Source organism: Helicoverpa armigera, chromosome 14 (assembly GCF_030705265.1).
Source record: "Helicoverpa armigera isolate CAAS_96S chromosome 14, ASM3070526v1, whole genome shotgun sequence".
In the NCBI taxonomy this organism is placed as follows: domain Eukaryota; kingdom Metazoa; phylum Arthropoda; class Insecta; order Lepidoptera; family Noctuidae; genus Helicoverpa; species Helicoverpa armigera.
The window spans coordinates 8,148,990-8,171,400 of record NC_087133.1 but is presented as its reverse complement, the minus strand read 5'-3'; the positions used below and the strand labels follow the sequence as shown (position 1 = coordinate 8,171,400).

Sequence of the window (22,411 nt, the reverse complement as noted above, 5' to 3'; positions counted from 1 at the left end):
ATGTTGAGACAATATTCAATGTGATTTAACTTAGTGTGATTGAGGTCATAAGATACGGTATTTAAGTGTGACATCATTATTGCACCAGAATTGAGATTATGATATACACATAAAAATTCTAATTTATTTATTAATACAATTTTTATACTCACTTTAACTTGCAAAACATTAGTCCCCAACAGCATATCTTTGGTGACGATTGCGTAGTACTTGCCCTTAGCCGCAGCTAAACTACTTTGTTCAGAGAACACAAACATTGGGGCGTTATCATTCGCGTCAGTAACATGCACTTTGATCGTTGCCTTACTGCTTTCAGGGTTTATCAACCCCTGTATGGACTCTAGTTGGACTTCTAAAGAGTATTCTGAAAGTGTTTCGTAGTCTAAGGAACTTGTGTTGAGGTAGATTGCGCAGTCTCTCTCTTCTGTTAGTTTTACGTAGAAAACTCCTGTAAAGGAAATAAATGTTATGTTATAAAGAATTTTAAATGTAAATGGTTTAGAATTTAGGAATAATCTATAACTTTTTTAGGGTATCAATGTTCATAATTATTTGAAATAGATAGTTAGGTTAAATATTGTTTTGATAGAATAAATTCCATTGGGATGTAATAGTAACTACTAGCCAGAAAACTTCCTACATCTTGAAGAAGGTAGCAAAAACCTATTTGTAAAAGCCACAAAAAACAGTAGCAAAGAAGATCAAACGTATATTTTCATTTCGCCACTAACATTCTTTCTCACCTTTCTGCGAAGACTCCGTGAGGCGGCACTTGAGCGGTGTGTCGGGGGAATGTTCGCGTTTGTTCAGAAGCGGCAATATTCTGATTAGTGTGCCGTTCGGAGAGTTTTCTGCCACGTGCTCTGTGTATAGTGTGTCTGCGAAACCGAGACCGACCTACGGAAAAACATTATTCAATGAATCGTAGGTTTTAACATGTTTTTTTATTAGGTAATGCTAATTTTAAAGTATTTGTAGGAAGTGTAAATAAGTAAATTTTTAATTGTATTATGGCAAGTCTGTTAGTAAAGCGATAAAGCGCAATACAACGACTGCTTTCATAATAACATTGAAATAGGGTTTCTATTTCTTAAACTATTTTGCTTTCTTGGAAATAAGGTCGATGACATAACTTTTATTCGTTCAAACAATAATATTAATATTACTTACATCTGGTGGAACAGTAGCGGAATGACTGACGTATACAGTCAGACTAGAAACTGATGACATCATGGGCTCGCCTTGATCATATGCTTGAACGTCCACCTGGAAGAGATAACCGTTATTTCGATTTAAGTTTGTGATCTTAAGAATGTGGAGTCTATGAATATGGAGAATATGTATGGATGTATGTTTATTCTTATTTTAAGCAAAAAGTACTGAATAGGTTTTGCTGAAAGTTGTTAGTAATATAGCTTATGTGGACATTAGAATATCACATAGGCTACTTTATATCTATGTGCAGGAAGGAGTTCCCTTAAGACACGAGTGAAACCGCGGGTGGAAGTTAGTGCTCCTATCTACATTGAAAATTCTTGAAAATTTTTTTATCTCATACAAATCGAAACAAAACTCACCGTATATTCACTATCAGTCTCCTTCCTCAGATCATCGCGTACCCTCACGGCCCCCGTATCGGGTTCCACGTGGAAGTAAATCGAAGCCTTCCCCCTCCCCGCGAGGCGGTACCGCACCCTGTTGTTGGGGGGAGTGGCGTCGTTGTCCATGGCTACCACTGTTTGTACTAAAGTGCCGATGGAGGAAGAATCCTCGATGGTAACGGGTCGGACTACGGAGGTGAATATTGGTGCGTTGTCGTTTTTGTCCTGAAAGAAGTATGGTTATTAGCAAAGTGATTCAGATAGGAGTAGGTAGCGGTAGCTTTCCTCACTTTTATTCGCAGACTAATGATCATGGTTTAGATGTGTAAACCTGTTTTTGGAAAGAGTATCGTGTGTTATCCTATATATAGCAGATCAGATCCGGTAGTAACTCTGTTCTTCGCCCTATATTATCTACAGAACCGATTAAGTTAATTAAAGTTGCCACACAGAAAATCTCGAGCCTAGAAGAACAGTGGCTACTTTTTATCCCATTGCAAAGTTGTTCCCTTGGAACTCGGGTGAAACCGCGGGATACACCTAGTATTACCCATATTTATAAATGTGCAATATCGAAAAAGTACTCACATCAACAAAAACTTCAACAGTAGTATTAGATCCTTGTCCCCCACTACTATTCTCCTCCGTCCCCACTATGATCTGATGTCTCGCGTTCATCTCCCTGTCTAGAGGCTTGAGTGTCCGGATCATACCGGTTTTGCGGTCTATTGAGAATAGTTCTGTATCTCCCATTACGATTGTGTACGTAATTTCTGGTACCGTGTCTGGGTCTTCGGCCTGGAATTGAAGTTGTTGAGAGATTAGATTTAATTATTTTTAGGTTGGTTTTAAAGGTTTCGGAAAATATATGACGATATTTTTTTGTATAACATGGCATCATTATTTTACTAGTTATTTTTAAGTTTTATTTGCAGCCAGAAAAAAAATACATATACGTGACTACCAATATTTCGGATAAAATTATTTTCCCTACCCTATTAAAAATTAAGTTCAAAATGACCTCAGCTTCATAAGATTCTTCGAGAATCGATTTAAATGGTGCGAACAGACAGATGGTTAATATCTCAACTAAATACCTACACAACATAGACTGCTAAAGAGTAAAATTAAAAAATTGCAAGTTTTCGATCAATCCATCTGCCATACTAACCTCAACCTTGATAACAGGGTAATTAGGTGCATTTTCGGGCACGTGCACAGAATACACAGCTATAGCGAAGACCGGCGCTTCGTCCGGCACGTCCACCACCTGCACCGTGACGGACGCCGTGCCCAGCCGCTTGTCTATCGCGCCGTCCGTCGCTGTCACTACGAACGCGTACTCCTGGAAGAGAGATTGGACTGGTTTTATTTTTGAACATGAGGGATTTAGGACAGTTTGGTTTAAGCCCATGTTCATAAACAAGAGAAACGTTCGATTGAGAATTAACGGCCGTCTATCTAACATTAAAACGTAGAAAATCCTATTTGCCATTTTACTGACCGATTAATATTACACTGTAGGTGAAAGAAAAAATCTCTTCAAAAATATCCTTCACATGAGACTATAACGCAGGTCTAACTTATCTTAGAAGAAATCATATCACTTCTTTGGCATTTCAGTCATTATCAAGATATATGCAGTACGTCATTCTAAAATGAATTATTAGGTGTAAATTGCAGTAAATACACAGACATGAATATAATTTTAAAAGTCGAGTTGTACTTACTATAACATAATGGAGATCACCTCTAGCTGAACATACATGAGAAACACAAATCGCAACCTTACTAATTTACCATAAGGTACAAAATCCAATATCTCACCCTAGTAGTCTCGTAATCTAACATGGTGTTAGTAGTGATCATGCCGGTTCCATTGTCTATGCTGAAGGGCAGATGCGTCGGTATGCTGTAGCTGACAACTGCGTTAATACCGTCATCTATGTCAGTCGCGTGGACGTAGCCTACGAACTCGTTTGCTGCACCTGGAAAAATATAAATAAATATTATATGCTTGATTGAACACGCCAATCTTAGAAACCAGTAGGTTGATTTAAAACAGTCTTTTAGTGTTACATAGTCCATTTACCAAAGGCTCCTTTAATTCCGGAAGTAAATGAATCTGCTGGCCACCAAAACATCTCTAGTCTAGGTAAAAAAACCCACAAACTTTTGATGGTATGTCGAACTACCACATCACAAAATGGACTTCAGTGTAACGAAAAGACGGTGAACTTGACCGTCTTTATTTTGCTGTGGTGCCTGAACTAACTAAACTTATCATAACTTGAGCTTTTGATACGAATATGCTTCTACCTCTATATAAAGGAAACATAATAAGAAAGTTTTCTTACCTTCTTTGACATGGAACATATAGGAATCCTCATCAAACTTGGGATTATTATCATTGATGTCAGTAACTTTGATATTGACAGTCGCTGTGCTCGACAATCTGCCCGGGTCCTCTGCTCTCACCATCTGAAAAAATATAATGATTCCATTAGTAGATTTATATTTTATTGAGCACTCTGACGGCCGAGCAGCCTCATACTAGTTATTATATAAATTCTGGTGTAACAGAGATATCTCGTGGAAAGTGATAGGTATACATTTTATAGTAATGCTAGTAGACATTTGTGACTTTGCGCAAAAGTGTCCTTAGTAGCGCACTGTTTGCGCAAGTGTTCTGCCTTTTTGCGCAATTTGATCAAACTTGAATCTTAAGTTGTGATCGGCAAATGTTTTCATAAATACACACTTATTTAACCCATTTAGTCTGTTCTATTCCCTCCCTAAGTAAAATGGTGTTGTAGAACTTTCGGACTAAAAAAAGATACTGTGAATTAGTATAAAATTAATTTACCAGTTGATATCTCGTCAGAACTTCTCTGTCAAGGCTTCTGATGACTGTTATGATGCCAGTGTTGGAACCAATAGCGAACTGACGGAGGTCATTGCCCGAGGCTATGGAGTATGTCACTGGTTCGTTTTCTGGGTCTTTGGCCTGGAAGTAAAGAACATCAAGCATTATAAGACTAATCGAAAGACTAAAAATCATTATGAATCTCATTATCAACATATTCAGAGAGGCTCTTTTGAATATCAAATTAAAAGGGCTCTTATTACAACCGTAGGTACTTAACAATTTCTGATTAGCAATTTTTATCAGTCTACTAGTAAATAATCTTGAGTCAAAGGAAGGAAAGACTTGTAAAAAAATCAGGCCGCTACATTAAAATGATGAGGCACTTAGTGCAGTTAGAAACCTGCCATCAGTAGCAGTAGCGATATCATAAAAGTAATCAGAAATGTCTGCTTTTTAAATTCGACCATAAAACCACAACCATAAAGTCCACAACAAAACTTACAGTAACAGTAGTAACAGTAGAATTAATAGCAGCTCCTTCAGACACGGGCGCGTAATAATCTCTCGAAGAGAACTGTGGCGGCCTCGTGTTAGGGCCGGGAGCTACGGACAGTTCCACAATCCCTTGCGAACTGAGGCCCTGGGCGTCCGTCGCTCGCACCGTCACGCTGTACTGTTCGCCCGCTTGTAAACGGCCAGTACTCGCTGCGGGAAAAGAGGTTTGTTATAGTAGCTGTTTCTTTTTTTTAAAGGAGAATTTGAATTTGGAAGTGGTTATGTGCTAGTGCTTATTGCAAATGTAATTAACATGACATGTAGGTACTATAGATTAAATTTGATTAATAGTAAAACATTGAGTAGGTACGTACAAATAACTAACGTGAATAAAAGAATTAAGTAACAATCGTGATATCATGCTAACACAGTGATGTGATTACAAAAAAAACAGAAACAGTGGAATAGTTAAAACTAATTTTTGCTTAAACAGTAAAAATACTACTACACACACACACAACAAAAATAATACACGAACAAATCGGTACCTCAAAGAACAGGCTACACCTATCATCCTTTATAGATATCTACTACTAGTATTAGTGACTTACATATAACTCCGGTGTTAGGGTGTATAGTGAACTTGTTGCCGCCATTGTTAGACACGTGGTATATGCTGTACGTTATGCGTGCGTTCTCACCCTCATCGATGTCTATCGCCTCAACCTGGGAATAAGTTTTTTTTATTAATACCAGCTGTCAGTAGCTTAATCTTATTCCAGCTTCTTATTGTACTCATATCCCTTTCTCAAGAAATGGGTTTCAAAATACAAAACAAAAATATCTCGACTTATTTTCTTTCATACCGTTCAAACTTAGCAACTTATAAGGTTTCCATATTTCACATAAGCGTTTGCCTCCTTCCAGTTCGTAATATGGAAGACATCCAACCTATACTTTTAATAATTATTATTGATTTATCTTTTTGCTGTTGCAAAATCTCTCAGAATCTTTTCGACACCTACTTTCAGAGGCTCAACACAACCCGTATAAGCGTGACGTATATGTAAAGGATGTCAAGATATTTTTTCTGTTGTTATATTCTTGGTAGTCTTACCGTATGAACCGCAGTAGGTTCTAAACTGGCTGGCACAATGATCGGCTGGGTCTTCGGAATGACAGGAGCGTTGTCGTTCTGGTCCAGCAACTGTACTGCCAAGGAGTATGGATCTGATGCTGCCACGCCGTTCGATTCCCGGGCCACTACCTGGAATTGTATAAACGTTATTTGAATTATTGAGAAGTATATAACGTTTCCAAGAGGTAGTTACTATACTGAGGCACAAAATACATAGGTACAGAAGTCAATCTCATGTATGTACTTCACTTTTCATGCCTAAACTCGGCGGTCGCGCTAGGGTCGTCAACTTTTTATGCGCATAAAACTAACGTGGTAGTGGTACTCGTATCTAATTATTTGATTTATTGTTGAGAATAAAACAGGAAAAATGAAATATAAACCAATAATAATAAAATATTTAATGTGGCATACATGAGGTTAATAAACACTTTCAACGGAAATTCGTTTGAACGAGATACCGAACTTTTTCAGAAACCGCAATTTATAATTTTGTTATTCATACATATACTTATAGGTACTTACTTATTACTCTTTACTTGCGAAAAAAATATTTTTGTATGTAATGGGTTGGTACAGTCCCTGATCTAAGCTTGCTTCTACCTACAGAAACCTTGATTTGCGAGTTTTATTTCGTCTACCTTACAACATACTCTCGCCATGAATTATCAACTCCTACTACTTAGTAATAATCTTTGAGGGTAGGTTGGGCGGTTCGCCTGGGCCGACACTAGCAAAACATATTACGGCATTGGGCCAGAGGCCGCCAGGGCGCTTACCTACCCACCTAACTGTACCTACCTACTGCGTTTATTAAAAGAACCATCGAAATATGAGAAAATAAGTAGGTCCATACTATAGGTAATACGGCAGGCTAAAAAACGACAGTTCACTGTTTATTGTTGTATTAAAACAACCGTCCACTGAACAATTACATATAATACGACTTTTTTTGTTACTCCATTATGACTTTTTCTTTTGTTATTAAAATTAAAAATATTACAGTCAAATTACAGTTAGGTAGGTATCAAAACGCGTGCACATTTATCTACCTTGTGTGTGACGCGCGTATCTCAAGAAAACGGCAGCCCCGCTCGCACTGTTTTGAGTTGTTTTGAGACAGCGCGTCTGTGAACACGCACACATAGACACCTATGTCTGCGTGACTCGAACGCGCTTTATATGTAGATTGACTTCTGTACCTATGTATTTTGTGACTGAGGTGCGAGGCATGTCACAGTTAGATTATAAGACTGTTTGTAGTTTGTGCAAAAATTGGACAATTATTTAGTACTCACGTGAATTCTTAAATAGCGGACAAATGGCATCCAGCCAAGCTCATGGCTAATGATAAAAATGTATGTTCATGATTGTACAAAAACAAAAGGCATGTTTAGTTATGTTTCCAAAACCAGAAAAAACTGAAGTATGTCTTACCTGAAATCTCAGTTTGCCTGGGTTGGGTGGATCTCTATCGAGTTTATCGTCGTTCACAATCAGGTAGCCATCTTTGTCGATATCGAAGAAGTTAGCTGTCAATTCAAACTTGTATTTCGGTATTGGATCTCCGGGTCCCTGGTTGAGAAGAACAGAAAGACATGCCTAATTATTAATAAATGCGGCCGATTTCGGCCACCGCGGCTGTTCTCATTAAAGGAGATCAGCCAGCTGCGCAGGACATACATATTATAGTGCACGAGCATTTGCGCGGACACAGGTACACTCTCATAACCCGATGGGACGGCGATACGAAACGACCGGTGAGAGATCAGGCGCAGAACCGACATTTATGTGCTCTTCGATGCACGGGTGAATCAATCACCAACTTCCAGACTACGGGCTGCTTTGTGAAAGTTCAAGAAAACCCACAAAGCGATTTCGGCCTGACCCTTGAATCGAACCCGAGACCTCGTGCACAGCAGCCGCGTTTGCGACCACTAGACCAACGAGGCAGTCACCTACTGTCTAAGTATTACTTGACTAGAGTACATCAAAAAGAAGTATATATTATGATAACTTACCAAATCGGGATCAGAAACAGTCAATCTTATGGGATCTCCATGTTCATCGAGTACTTTGGTGCCTTTAGGAGAGTTCTCCTCCACCATGCCTTCATTGGACGAAGCTTCGATGACGGGCGGACTCGCGTCTACCGGCCGAACTGTTATTGTGAGCTTCGCTGTGGTAAACCTTCTTGCTTCTGTCACTTCTTCTGCCTGTAATTGGTATTTCAGTTTTAAGATTACTGGTCTTACAAACACTGCATTTGAAAGGTCTTCTAAGGGTCGGTTCAGACAGACCGGCTCGGAGAGCAGAGCAAATTCTTAATACGTTGAAAATTGAGTACTTAGTATTTGAAGTAAGGTTTATTTTTGCATGCTTTTGTCATTGAGAATGCTCGAATGCGCTCGGTGTGAAATAATAGGAGGAGCCGACCGGCTCCGATCGTGTATTTTTTCTTGATGTTTGGCTCCGTTTGCATACTCTTTAATGCTCGCGCAGCCGATTGGCTCCGGTCTGTGTGAAAAGAAAAATGCGCGCCGATGCTCTCCGACCCGGTCTATCTGAACGAACCCTTAAGGGGACTTTCCTAAATTGGTAAGGAAGTACAAATTGGCACTGGTCCTTAGTATCATAGTACTCTAATACAGCGTCCAGACCAATCACCAGCTAAGATGACTGTTCTGAAAGCTAATTAGCCAGTTGCGTAGGACATTATTACTTTTCACAATCGATGAGTCCGTAACTGCCTAAACTTTTATATTTACAAAAGTTTCATCAGAACGCGGATGGAACCGTATAAAACAACTTGCAAATACGCTTTAAGACTTTACTCACCTTTATGACTAACTGGAACTTTTTAGCTATAGAAGTATCGACCGGTACAAGCTGCCTCACAGCCCCAGTATTAGCATCTATTGCGAAGTACTTTTCCCAGGAGTCGGGCTCTCCGCTCTCGATGCTGTATCTGATGCGAGCGTCTAGTGTGTCCATGTCAACTGCTTGGATCTTCTCAGGCTTTATTGTTAGGATGCCTGCGAGGACGCTGCTGTCTACCTGAAAGGCGGAGGTTGGTTGGTTAGTTTTGAGTTTTAATAAAAACAAGTGAGTAAATAGAACAGGCGTCACAGAGAAATCCGGAAAATTACCCTGTGAAATAAGCAATACGTGCCTACTCTCACACACACACTTCTACATAAGTAGGTACACTATGGTACTTAAACATTTATGCATAAACTTTTTACATGTCCATGTCGTAAATATGTATACCCAATAAATAACATATTGATAATTTGCTCAAAAAAAAAATATAAAATTCTTTTTTTGTACCGACTATATTTAAACACTGTGTGTCAGTCCGACTTCCTGCTAAAAAAAACTACTAGACCGATTTACATATTTCGTCTAAAGCCTGAGACAGGGCTGTGGGAAGTATATCCACCAAAACACGGGGTGTAACTGCAGGCGAAAACTAGTTAATTGTACTTACAAAACTAGTATACTCCGGGTTAAAGCAAGCGCCTTCATGGAGGGTACATCCCTTGTAGATAAATGACGGATCCTGATCATCATCATCTAGAACATTGATTGTCATCGTCGTGGTGCTGGATAGACGTCTCTTTGTGTCTCGGGCACGGTCCTGTAGGTATACAATTAATTGTGATATATTAAAATGTCACCTAATCACTTTTAACAAATTCGCGGTAAATACAGCTCCACTGATTTTAACGGAATTTGCTAAGGGCCTATATTTAAATCCTGGGGCAGATGACAAAGTCAAAGGTTTTTATTTCATGCAGATTTACTACAGGTGCATAAGAAACGTGAACCTAGTTGCGGGGGTCAAGAGTGGATCTTATGGAGAAGAACCGGCAAGAAACTTCATAGACACTCTTTTCAACACAACTGTTATACACGAATGCGTATAGTCATAGTTTGTTAAGATGCGAGCTACGAGTATTACACGCAACAATAGTTCGGCTATCATATATGGCGATATTCGTAAATAAAAATTCATCAACCATGAAGTCGTGTCTGCCATTTTAGTGTTTACATAGTACGTATAAAAAAAAACGGATAAGTTTAAGTACTTGACCAAAGAACATTATACTTACAGAAGCAAGGATAGTGACTAGATACTTCTGTGTGCGCTCGTAATCCAAGCTCCTATTAACGGTGACCTGTCCCTGATGAGGCAGAGGTATGGCGAAGCTCCCATACCCATCGACCGCATTTTCTTCTTCTAACGTTTCATTATCCCCTGGTATTATGAAGTATTCGGCAAGACCGTTGACGCCAGCGTCGAGATCTGTGGCTTTGATGCCGCTGAATATCGTTGTGCCGATTGGTATTAACTGAAATAAAAGTCGGTCACATTTTATAAGAAAAGAAGAGTTATAATAAGTGGGCTAATCTAATTGATTGGGTGACTACTATAATATTATTATGCAGAAATAAAACAAATGAACATCAATACGCTCGGTCGAGAAAACAAATGAACATTGGTCATAACATATCTGTTGTTGTCTTGTCTAGTTGTTGTCTTAGCTTCATCAAAATAACTTTCTAGTTAAGTTAATCATTGGAAAATCAGATGTACTGAATTTGACTGAATAATTTTAGCCTCGAAAGTAATTTAGCCTATTGAGAGATGTTGCAAATATGATTTTTTTTACCAGTCATAAAAGTCTTACCTCAGAAACATTGGCTTCATACGGCGTCCCTTGGAACACTGGTGCATTGTCGTTGATATCCGACACTCTTACTATCACTGGTATCGTCCGTCTCTTCTTCGTCGCTTTCACTTGACAAACCAGCTGCAGACAAGCCATTAATTACAACCAAATTACTTCTAACACATTAATAACTACTACTACAGCTTCAGGGCATACTTTAATAGACTTATTCGGAGGCGAAATATCGGCCTATATTTTTGTACACTTGATTATAAGCTTTAATAACGATGAGTAAGGTTGAAATTAGAATGGCAGTTGATTTGATTGGTTACCTATGAAGTGTCTGCGAGATCTTTATAAATTATATGACAAATTATCATAAGATGATTATGATAGATATTTTATTTTTACAATGATAAATAATGGCTGACAGTGAGTATAATGCGGATGAATTTTAAAGGACAATTGATCGTGGGAACTGTGTGAAATAATGTATTTATTGTTACGTAATAGATACTTATTTGATGACCCACAAGTATATTGAAATTATTTGAAGGTCTATCAACACGTTTTATTGAGTTATCTAATAAGATTGCGTGCATCTTATTATCTGCTTCATATGCAATGTAAATGGTATGCATACGTAAGGGAGAAACTTCTACTAGCTTACGATAATAATAGTGCATAAGTCAATAAACACATTCAAAGATCCCACGCAATCAGTAAGTGATCCTGGGCGTATAGTATAGTGCGTATAGTGCGAAATAGAGTTCATATCATTTTGAGTACTCATTATATGTATATGAAGCAAGATGAAACAAAGCTGTGGTGTAAGACAGTTTAATCCGTCAGCAAGAATACATAAGAAAGAAAACATCGAAGATAAAGCATCTCAGCCTGATAAGAATAAAATATTTTTCACTAGCTGTTTCCTCGCTGTTTCATCCGAATCCCGGGGTACTTAGTCCCGGACAAAATATAGCCTAGCTAACTCGGTGATAGTCCAGCTTTCCAACAGTGAAAGATATTTTACAATATGGCTGTGTATTTTCGAACCCTTTAGCGTACAAGCATACAAACAAATGTTTCTTCTTAATTATATTAGTATAGATTATCTTACCTGAAACACCATATGCGACAAATTATCCGCATCCCTATCCAACGGTTGTAGAAGCTGCAACCGTTTCCCATCGAGTTGGAACAACGTTGGACCTTTGGGAAACACTGTAGACAGTATCACGTCTACATCTGGGTCCCCTACTATTGGCAGCTCCGCCGGTACTGTGCTTTGGTTCACCTCTGAAATAGATGAAAATAGAGTGAGAATGAAATGTTTAGTAGGAGATCTAGAAGGAATAAGTAAATGTAGGTAGGTAGGCCTGACATTTTTAAGTAATGATCTCATCAATATAATTAGTTTTTTCTTTTTTATTAAAGTTCAATGTGCTTTAGGACTTAATCTTTATTATGATTTAGCAGTAAGCTATCCTTATTATCATACAAGCTGTCAACAAATAGACAATATAGTTTTTTGTGAATATTGTTATTTTATATGTATTACATAGTTTAAAAGTATTGCAATATTAAATTATATATGTATTGTACTTTCTATGGGCCCTAGTTGCCTGATGTAAACAAATAAATAAATAAATAATTATGTCTGTAATTTGAGTATAAGTACGTAATGTGAATCGTTCAGCTATTTTGAGACTACAAAAAACTTATTGTAATACTTACGATCGCCTCTACTCTCTTCTATGTCGACTATAATACTAGACTGGCCCGTTTCCACTTCACATGGACCTGGAAAGAAACAAATGAAATATATTAATGGCCTATCTATACATTCTACAACGTGCACATTTTTTCTTCAACGGCACACCTAACTGCCTATGCATTAATAACTACATAGATAGAACATATTTTTTCTTTTAAAATTAACACAAAACAAAACACGGTCTTTTTGCAAAATTCCCAGCGCGCCGTAAAACAAATCCGTGCACCATTAATCCCACATTAATCACCATGGCAACGAAACAATGCATTTAGATAAGGGCGAATACAAAAGCTTTGCAGTACCACAGATAGCGTAAGCAAATACTCTCACATGGAACAAACAGTAATAAATAAGAGAATCGACAGGTGCACGAGACCTAAGCTTCGTTAGGCCTTTGAACAATTAATTAAGGTTTTGCAAACGTTGCCTTTCCTTTTCCCATTAAATTGTTTAGAGATAATGCTAACTGTATATCGAGGTCTACAGATATGGGAATGGATAGAGGTGCCGGAGGAACGTAATCACATAATTTTTAATTCGAAATAGAAATTGATATAATTCATTATAATACAAAAAAAAATATGCTTTCCCCTCTACTTATTATGTGTTGTATAATCTCAGTAAACACTTTTTACAACAATCTTGCCGAAATTAATTGCTAAGGACTTAAAAGTAACCAACCAGATAAAATAAAGCCTAAATTAAAGGTGAGAACTTTCTCTCTATAACGGAGATAATCACTAATCGTTTCGTAATCTCTGAACACCATCGACGTTATTAATAAAATACAAAGCCATAAAATATAGCTGTACCTTTTAACAAAATTTATTTACACCACACGTTATGGCATAGTAGAGGAAGGCCGTAAAGCGTCGTACGTTAATGTTTACGAGAATACTGAACTCTCTAGTATGTATGAGGTCTGTGGTATGTACTTAATTGCAGTTACAATTTAATAAAAGCAATTTTCATTACTGCTGCGCTCAGATATTAATACTATCTAAGAGCAGTATGTGATAAACACTTACTAGGAATTATAGTTTCAATTACGCTTTTTATTTTCTAGTTCTTTTTTTTACTATCGAGATACTAAGCGACTTGAATAGTAATCTGATAGGATTCAAGCGTTTTTAATTACTTCGATAAACTTCTACGAGTATATAAAGCTACTCAACATTATCTATGCAAGTCAGCCTGAGAACCAATGTTTTAGCAATTTTGTCATAACATAGGTCATTCCTTGAGACATAATATCCACCTTAAAAGACAGTGTTAATTAGTACGCGTGGCCTTAATAAGCACATATATTTTACTCCCTCTAAAGGTAGCCTGGGCCATCCTTATAAGTATTTGTTCCAATTAGAACAGCTCCTACATACCTTGTTTTCGAAGTACTACGGATTCTTGTGTACCGTACGTTCAGGCTTTTAGGCAATTAATTCTGTGTTTATTGGAACGTGTTGTAGTTATGTTACGGGAAAACTTGTATCGCCATTTTCTTTAAGCACAGTTTTGTCGATTGTATGTAGACTTGTTTGTTTTTAGTTACCGCGGTAAAGTGTCACTGATTTTAACTATATTTGGTTGGTTATAGATATTTTAATGGCCAATTCATCATTGAAATCATTTATTTGACAAAAATACATCCAAATCACATCCGGCCAATAATAAAATAAAAGGATAAATACAATTATATTCCTGCCTATTGAGCGCTGAAATTCCATACAATTTATTTTTACAAGCTCGAATGAATACGTTTAGTTTCAATGAACGACCCGATGACGTTATTTAATTACTCGCTCCATTCAACATGATTATTTGTAAACACATTACAATAGAGTATTGATCTGTTTGTGGACAAACACGATTAATGATTTGATCTTGTTAGCTCGCCAGTGTTGACCTTTGTATTTTTAACCCAAGGTTCAAAATAAAATATGCCTATATATTTTTGCGCTTTCTATGTTTTTGTAGCTCTATCTAAAACTGCATATTTTATACGAATTTGAAATTTTCCTTGAAATTTGACCTTTTCCACTTTAATCTTTTATTTTATTGGCTGTAAATTTATTTCGCAAAACATCACAACATAATGCGGCGAAAGTTATACACAATCTGCCAATTTACCGGTAACCTCTAATTTGTTTAAACAGTCTCCAGCAAAATCCTGTTCCCAATACTCGTAAATATGACGATTTAACGTTAAGTTCTATTTACTGCTAAGTACACTACATGTTGAACTTTAAGCTTAAGGAGGAGGTACGTACCGGGCGTTGCCCTCGCCACTTGCAGTAGGCTGAAGAAAACAAGCCAAGCCGTTGGTCGTCCATGCTGGAGCGCGCTCCACCGCGCCATCTCACTGAAACAATGTAGAACGCTGTTAGAAACTAAAATTTATTACAAAACACAGAAAAAATCTCACAAATTAAGGATTCTTGACGTAGGCTAAAAGCGCGAGACAAAAACACTGTGTCAATTTTCGTATACAGACATTTTTTTGACCGAGTATCCAAATAGGTCCTCAATTGGAATGTAATTTTTCTTACAAAATTACGTTTTCACCTGAGTAAAGTCCGTTCGGACTCAATCAAATATGCTGGCAAAAGAAATAAAAGCATTGCTACTAATACAATAGAAAAACAGACACTTCTATTCACACGCGATATCGACGAACAATAAGTACGCGTGTTCGCAGTCGGTTATCTAGACAAATGAACTAACAACTGTACTACTGAAGTACTAACAATAGTAAGCGTAATAGAAGAACAAAATAATAACAAGACAGATAGTAAATCTGCAACTAAATGAAATACGAATCAAAGTTTATCTTCGAATGGGATAACATTGCTGACACTAGCGTCTGACATTAAACCGACACCCTAGATTACGATAAAAACGCACTCAGTTTAATACAAATTAACGCTTATATCTATGATCTTATTGATGGTAATGGGAAAGCTGGTAATCGATGGATTGAAATTATAATAAACTTGGTTTAATCTGCAATGGCTGGCGCTAATGATGATGATGAAACTTTTGTCCGCGGATTTGCCCACGGAGATTATGTTTCTAGAATAACGTAGGGCATTAAAGTGTACTTGGATTAAAATTACAATGTTTACGTTCACAGCACTGTGCGTATAAGTGGGACAAAGTAATTTTTAGCAAAATTTAGAGCATGGATTAGCTTCAGAATAAATAGAAACTGATGGTAATGTGAAAATTTGCAACCATTTTAAATAATAACAAATAAGGTATGCTATAAGACCAAGTTTCGAAGCCAGTAGAAGTATCAGTAATGCATAAAGGGCTGGTACTTATCGCATCAATGCAATAACAATAAAGCTTTAGGATTCTACCGCTGATAAATTGTGAAGAGCAGATGATATCAATGTGGTCACTTTAACAGAAGAAGCCTTTTAAGCAATACGCACTCTTATCTCAGAAGCCGGTGATTTCAGAGGCTCCAATATTCTATTCTATGATAGTCTGAAGTTGCTACGCAAACCTTGTAAATCAAAGGGTCCAATGATAAAGACCAACGGTCAAACAATAAACTTCGCTAGTCAAATTTTACGTACTTACAACTGTCGCAGTTCAAACAATAATTTAGAAGGCAATATAGACAGGCTACCAAGTCCCAATGTTGGACTTTCAAAGTGGATAACATTAATCGGATTACAAACAACATAGTTATCGCACCACCAATTCTCACGATTAAGCAAACGGCCACAGCCTTAAAACCATTTATATCTTAATGCAATTTACAATCATTGAAATCCCACAAGTTAGAGCAGAAAAATAAATGGTGTCTTATAAATTATTTGCATTGATACCCCGGTCAATATATATCGTCTCGAAGCTTAAGACCTCAAAGCCTTGGGGATTTACATTATATTGAAATTTATAGTCAGATACTTTGTTGGTGATATTCAGAAAATGTATGGATTCAGGTTGTTAGTATTTGCTGCATCGTGTGTGAATATTAAATAGACTATGAGGTGGCGTTTACTTTCTTCGCCTACAAAGAAGAGGTTTCTGTTACGTAGATACTTATTTCTTTAACATTTCCACCGCATAACTTCTCCATCTTCTACATTGTGGGTGCGGCTTTCATTATGAAACGGGTTATTAACCTATTTGCAGTTCTATGACATAATAGTTATAATAATTCATCCGCGTTATTGTGAGTTTCTGGTTTTACGCATGAATGCGTATTTTCAATTTCTGGTACCAGTATACAATGTAGAGACATTTGCACGACATTTCATAATTTAACTGCAACTCCCATTTAATAGAAATTGGGGCACGCATAAACTACCTTATTATTGTGTCCAAAGTTTCATAACTTTGGTTCCTGAATGGATAAACTTCAAAAAACATAACAAAGGACAAACTCCTTCGCTTGCAGTAAATTCTAATTAAGATTAAGGTCAAGCTCATATTGTAAGTCAATGTAACAAGTAAATAGTCGCCGAACACACCTGAACGTGTAAAGCCTTTGATAACTTGTGCAGCCTAGAACAAGCTTTGGAGCAACATAATAATATGCAAAGATACATATGTTCCAAGTCCAATACTCGCTTGTTACTAATGTCACATATATATTTACCTGTCTCATATTACATCAAGCATTGCTTACGCATCTAATGAGTGTGCCACTCCTAGAAATAGAAAACTATGTGCAACAACATATTTCTTACGGAAGACATCTTTCTTAGAGACAAATTATAAAATTGCTGTAATGCTAGCTTACCAATGCATATTCCTGCATAAATACATTCGTGTTTATAATGTTTATTTTTAATGCGATGAGCTTGCTTTATGCAGATCTGCAAATGAATGCATCACCTGCTTATAGTCCCACGCGATTGAACGCAAACAAAGAAGCGAAAACTTTTCATATATTAAATGGAGCTATTTGACTTTATGCAAAAAGTCTTAAGGCGTTGTCTGTAATGCGCGCTTGTTCTAAGTGAAATTATTTATAGTGGTTTATAGGTGCAATAAAACAAGCGAAGCGGTCCCGGCCGGTTGCAAGACAGGGCAAAAAGTAGACCCGGTATTAACAGGCTATTCAGAAGACAGGGTAAATCATGAGAAATCGTTAAAAGTCTAACGCAACATCTAAGTTTGTGGGCGGAGACGACAATAAATAAGATAATGCAATGATACTACTAACTGATGAACGTACTTTAAAAAGTAACAATCTTTTACGCGGAGGCATTGTTACTCGTACTAATTTACAAATGAAAGGTTTGACTGAAGCTATAGCAATAGCCTAGCTAGACTGTCATTTTCAGGTAAAATAACGACTTATATAGGTAGATTCTTGCATTTTACCTTTTTAATACTCAAAGCTTATATTAAACCTATACATGTCCTTCTATTATTACTTTAAACGATTATTCTTTCACCTTTTCTCATGTATCATTCTTCAATTAGCATTTAAGTCGGACCGTAGCTAACATTGCACGTAGCTTTAATTTGTCACGCGTTGCATTTGCATCGCAAAGGGATGTCTCAGCCAGGCCCCCTGGCGAAAGGACATAAAATTTGAAGGCACCATGAATTAGTGTTTGTTGAACACGCTATAGATGTACACTGAATTCCGATAAGCTATGAGTAATTGATTTAAATAAAGATATTTAAATAGAAGATAAAGAAGATGTTGATGCCGTGAAAGGCAAAGTGTAATTTCAAAGTAATGTTTATCGTTAGGTTAGGTTAAATATGGAAGGCGAGAATAACCATGCTGTTGCAGGAATATTGGTCAGTCATCTAGGAACCCCCTATGGTATGACTCCCTAGGGTGAAGAAGAGGAGGTTGTTAATCTTAATTTTACTAAAAACAAAAAGATCGTAGAAATGGATGTTATTACAATTTTACTGATCGATCATCATTAAAACTATTAGGTATTCAGTAAGTTAGCTTTTGTAAATAAAAGACGGACTGAAGGCAAATGTTATAAAGAATCCATTACTATAAAAATGCGCTATTAACAAAACTTTAACAACACAAAACAGATCACAAAAGTAGCAAAATATCAAAAGCTTCTTCTTCTAAATCGTTCACAAAAAATCTGTCAGCACCATCATTAAACCCAATTTACTGATCACAATAAACACCAGATTTGTATGAACACCTTAAAATTTAAAATAAATCAACGCCTTTATCCAGCATGATAACAGTTACCTTGATTACGGTCCGTATAATCTGTTAACAGCATTACAATGAATTACGGACGGCAGGCTTTGACTCGCGTAATCCTATTAACATCGTCTCAGAACTATGTCACGATCATGTTTGGGAAATTGGTCTACTTATATTGGTCATGGTAAGTTTTGGTAGTGACATTTTAAAGTCCCTTAATTAGTAGCATTGATCCGATTTTATGGTGTTTATTGGAAGTGGAGGATGTAAAATATGTGTGAACTAGCTTCTGCCCGCGACTTCGTACGCGGATCCTGTCCCTTATGCCAGCGACTACGGGGTCAGCAAAATCAAAGATCTAAATAGTCTGATATTGAATTTTAAGGGACCGAAGAGAAACGTTCTATATACTTCATTTTTGTACTTTAACAGCAAAAGCACAGCAGACTAAACAAAATGCTGAGAACTGAACCGCAATAGACGTGACCATAGGGATAAAAGTAGTGATTCTAATTAGTCCGCATTTGTGTGTGGCAAAAATATTACACAAGTATTATTACGTAAAAAAACATTAAATAGATGACAAAGTCGTGGTGACTTAGTGGAAGTCATGGTGGTTTAGTGGGTAGAGAACCAATCTCTCAAGTATGAGCGTACGTCTTTGATTCCAGGTCTGGCAAGTGCCTGCCAATGCAACTTTTCTAAGTTCATATGTACTTTCTACGTATATTTTGGATACCAATGACCGTCATTTGGAGGGGATGTTAAACTGTAGGTTCCGGCTGTCATTGAACATTCTTGGCATTCTATAGTCCCGAGGTCTGGAAGAGACATACAATATAATAATGAGATATAACGCAACAAAGTCGGAGTGGGGCTCGTGACGCCACGTCTAGGTATGTAAAATTTTACTAAGCAGTGAATTCAAGCGTTGTTGTATCTTCGTTATTATTTGTTTGTGAGAGAGAGAAAAGAAAAATACGTGTCTAAAAGACGGACTAATTACTTTTTTGATTCACCATACCTATTTCATAATGTTCATTTCTATTCATTTCAAGTGTAGTATTGCTCCTGAAGTTCCACATCAGGTGTTCCAGATTTTCGATGTTTATACGTCAATAGAGAGTACATCAGATTGAACCACTTTTGCTAAAACGTCATATCTTCATATGCTATAGTCTAGCTGGGCTCCTGGAGTTCCACATCAGGTGTAGGTGTGGTTCAATTTTTATAAGTCAACAGAGAGTGCTTATCAGATTGAACAACTTTTGCTAAAACGTCATACCTCTATATGCTATAGTCTAGCTGGGCCCTGGAGTTCCACATCAGGTGTTTTAGATCTTCAATTTGTGTAAGTCAATAGAAAGTGCTTATCAAATTGAACAACTTTTGCTAAAACGTCATACCTGTATATGGTATAGAGAAGCTGGGCTCTTGGGGTTCCACATCAGGTGTTCCAGATCTTAAAATTTATTATCTCATCTGAAAATGCTCATCACATGAAACAATTTTTGCCATGGCACCATTGTTGTATCTCTAATAGTTTTGTTGGTCTGTAGGAGTTCTGCATCAGGTCTTCAAGTTTCGAAGATAAATTATAGCCTATATGTTGACCAGGCTTAATACTGATACAACAAAGAAAAAATCATTGAAATCCGTTCAGTAGTTCGGAAGATTAGCGTGTACAAATCTAAGAAGATGTATACAAACTTTCATCCCCTATTTTATCCCCTTAGGGATAGAAATTATCAAAATCCTTTCTTAAGGGTTGCCTACGCCATAGTAGCTTTATGCATGCAAAGTCTCAGTCCGATCGGTTTAAAATTGACAAAGTTTCATACAAACTTTCATCCCCTATTTTATCTCCTTGGGGGTAGAATTGATCAAAATCCTTTCTTAGCGGATGCCTACGTCATAACATCTACCTGCATGCCAAATTTCAGCCCGATCCGTCCAGTGGTTTCAGCTGTGCGTTGATAGATCACTATGTCAGTCAGTCACCTTTGAGTTTTATATATTTAGATAGTTTTTGGGTTCATAATTTGTACCTATTGGGAACTTTTTGACATTAACGATTCAGTAATTTTCACACAATCAAGTTAAACACGAGGAACGAGTCCTCGTTCTAAGCAATACCAATAATTACATTTTTGCAACTGCGTACCCACTTAGCTTAATTGACACAACATAAGCTTGGTTTAAATTACTACCAGCTTGACTATCTTAAGTACCTACTATAATGAGTTCGCCACAGTCTGAAATATCCATAAACTTTGAAATACATTCATTATAAAAAGCGAAGTTTAATTAATCCACCGTTAATAGAGTCCGCTTCTCCGTAAGTGCCACAAGTTTATTAGGTACTACACTTGTGGTAGTGTATTCGTATGAAGGATTTCATGACGACTAAACATAAGCCAGACCTCACTGAGACCACACTATGAATTAAATATTAATCAAGAGATATTTTATGTTCCTGTACAACCCGTAAGCGACACAAAGAATGCTAACCATAAAATATTAATGACAGAACCAACCGAACCTCTGAATTCTTTCTCCTAATTAATTTGACGAGCTCAAGCGCCTTATAGATCTTAAGTGCTTGAAACCTAACATTACCAGTATGGGCATTGAATATCTTTGAAACAAAAGATGCAGATACTTCCTGGTTCGGAAAAATATTCTTGATACGCACACTTTATAGAGGAAAAGTAATAAATATGAGAAGTCGGTAATGTCTGTGATCTTTGTGAATATTTTTAGAAATAGTTTTTGAGGCAAAAGTCGGTTCCCTTGTATTAGAAAGATATACCATCAGCATTTTACGGATGGCGTTAACAACAAGAGGTTCCGTTAGAATCCATCTATAGAGGTATATTGAAACGCGAAAATTGAAAACCACCACAGGATCATAAATAAAATATGTCGACATTGAGAACCTATCGGCAATTTGCACACGGAACAATGAAAAACGTCTGGAAGGCGTTGTAGGAACTGCACACATGTAATTTGAGTTAGGAATGTGTATTGTAATACAACAGTAACCCATCGGCATTGTCTTAACGGATTGCGGTGCACTCTTGCGCACGTTCGGGGGCAGACTAACACCGATGAATGTTGATAGGTTCCTTTGGAGCATTTCTACTGATAATGTTTCCGATTTATTGTAACGTTCTTTGGTGAGCCAGGCAATATTCAGCCGAAAGAACGGTACAGAAAATGCGGATGTGTTATGGAATGGTTCTGTCGGATCCTGTTATTCTGTTTAAATTAAATGATCGTACAATGATTTTCTGTGTATTTCAAAGTTCTCTCAATCTAAACTATAATAAAATTTAAAGACTGTTGTGGCTTAATGAGCCAGTGACATGGAACTAAATGTTTTCCTGAGAAAGCAAACAGTACAAAAACAAGATTAAACCAGTTAAAGTAATCACTCGGCCACGCTAGAATGCAAAAACTTAAAGAATAATAAAACTCAAATTCAGTAACCATCGAAAATCTATCATAATAAACATTATGACAACAGATGATGGATCGTTTGTCGACCAACTTTATACTTTCAATATCTCAGTCGCCATTTTTACTAAGCTCGTCTAGTTGTTAACTTGTCAATGATACTTTAATTGAGGCCTGTCGAAAATGATGGAACAGTATTTAGTAGCAAAACAATTTAAGAAATCAATCATTGCAGACTCCAA

The 22,411-nt window shown here is 37.0% G+C and overlaps 1 protein-coding gene across 6 annotated transcripts in view; it reads right to left on the bottom strand.

The window, feature by feature from the left end:
- LOC110381684 (cadherin-99C) overlaps positions 1–22,411 on the bottom strand; it is a 146,339-nt gene that overhangs the window by 6,013 nt on the left and 117,915 nt on the right. For 3 of the 6 annotated variants that reach the window (XM_064037792.1, XM_064037791.1, XM_064037793.1), the window contains exons 1-22: positions 15,119–15,303; positions 14,824–14,915; positions 12,517–12,582; positions 11,900–12,078; positions 10,798–10,920; positions 10,219–10,458; positions 9,594–9,743; positions 8,942–9,160; positions 8,125–8,319; positions 7,541–7,678; positions 6,083–6,232; positions 5,577–5,691; positions 4,973–5,175; positions 4,468–4,608; positions 3,959–4,082; positions 3,429–3,589; positions 2,773–2,946; positions 2,190–2,399; positions 1,578–1,826; positions 1,171–1,266; positions 744–897; positions 153–448 (exon numbers count right to left, since the gene is read on the bottom strand). In XM_064037792.1, the coding sequence (XP_063893862.1) occupies positions 153–448; positions 744–897; positions 1,171–1,266; positions 1,578–1,826; positions 2,190–2,399; positions 2,773–2,946; positions 3,429–3,589; positions 3,959–4,082; positions 4,468–4,608; positions 4,973–5,175; positions 5,577–5,691; positions 6,083–6,232; positions 7,541–7,678; positions 8,125–8,319; positions 8,942–9,160; positions 9,594–9,743; positions 10,219–10,458; positions 10,798–10,920; positions 11,900–12,078; positions 12,517–12,582; positions 14,824–14,915; positions 15,119–15,174 (3,531 nt within the window). In that variant the 5' untranslated portion in view covers positions 15,175–15,303. Of the gene's footprint in view, positions 1–152; positions 449–743; positions 898–1,170; positions 1,267–1,577; positions 1,827–2,189; positions 2,400–2,772; positions 2,947–3,428; positions 3,590–3,958; positions 4,083–4,467; positions 4,609–4,972; positions 5,176–5,576; positions 5,692–6,082; positions 6,233–7,540; positions 7,679–8,124; positions 8,320–8,941; positions 9,161–9,593; positions 9,744–10,218; positions 10,459–10,797; positions 10,921–11,899; positions 12,079–12,516; positions 12,583–14,823; positions 14,916–15,118; positions 15,305–22,411 lie in introns of those variants that run through there. The other 3 variants (XM_064037795.1, XM_064037794.1, XM_064037790.1) reach the window with 2 other exon arrangements.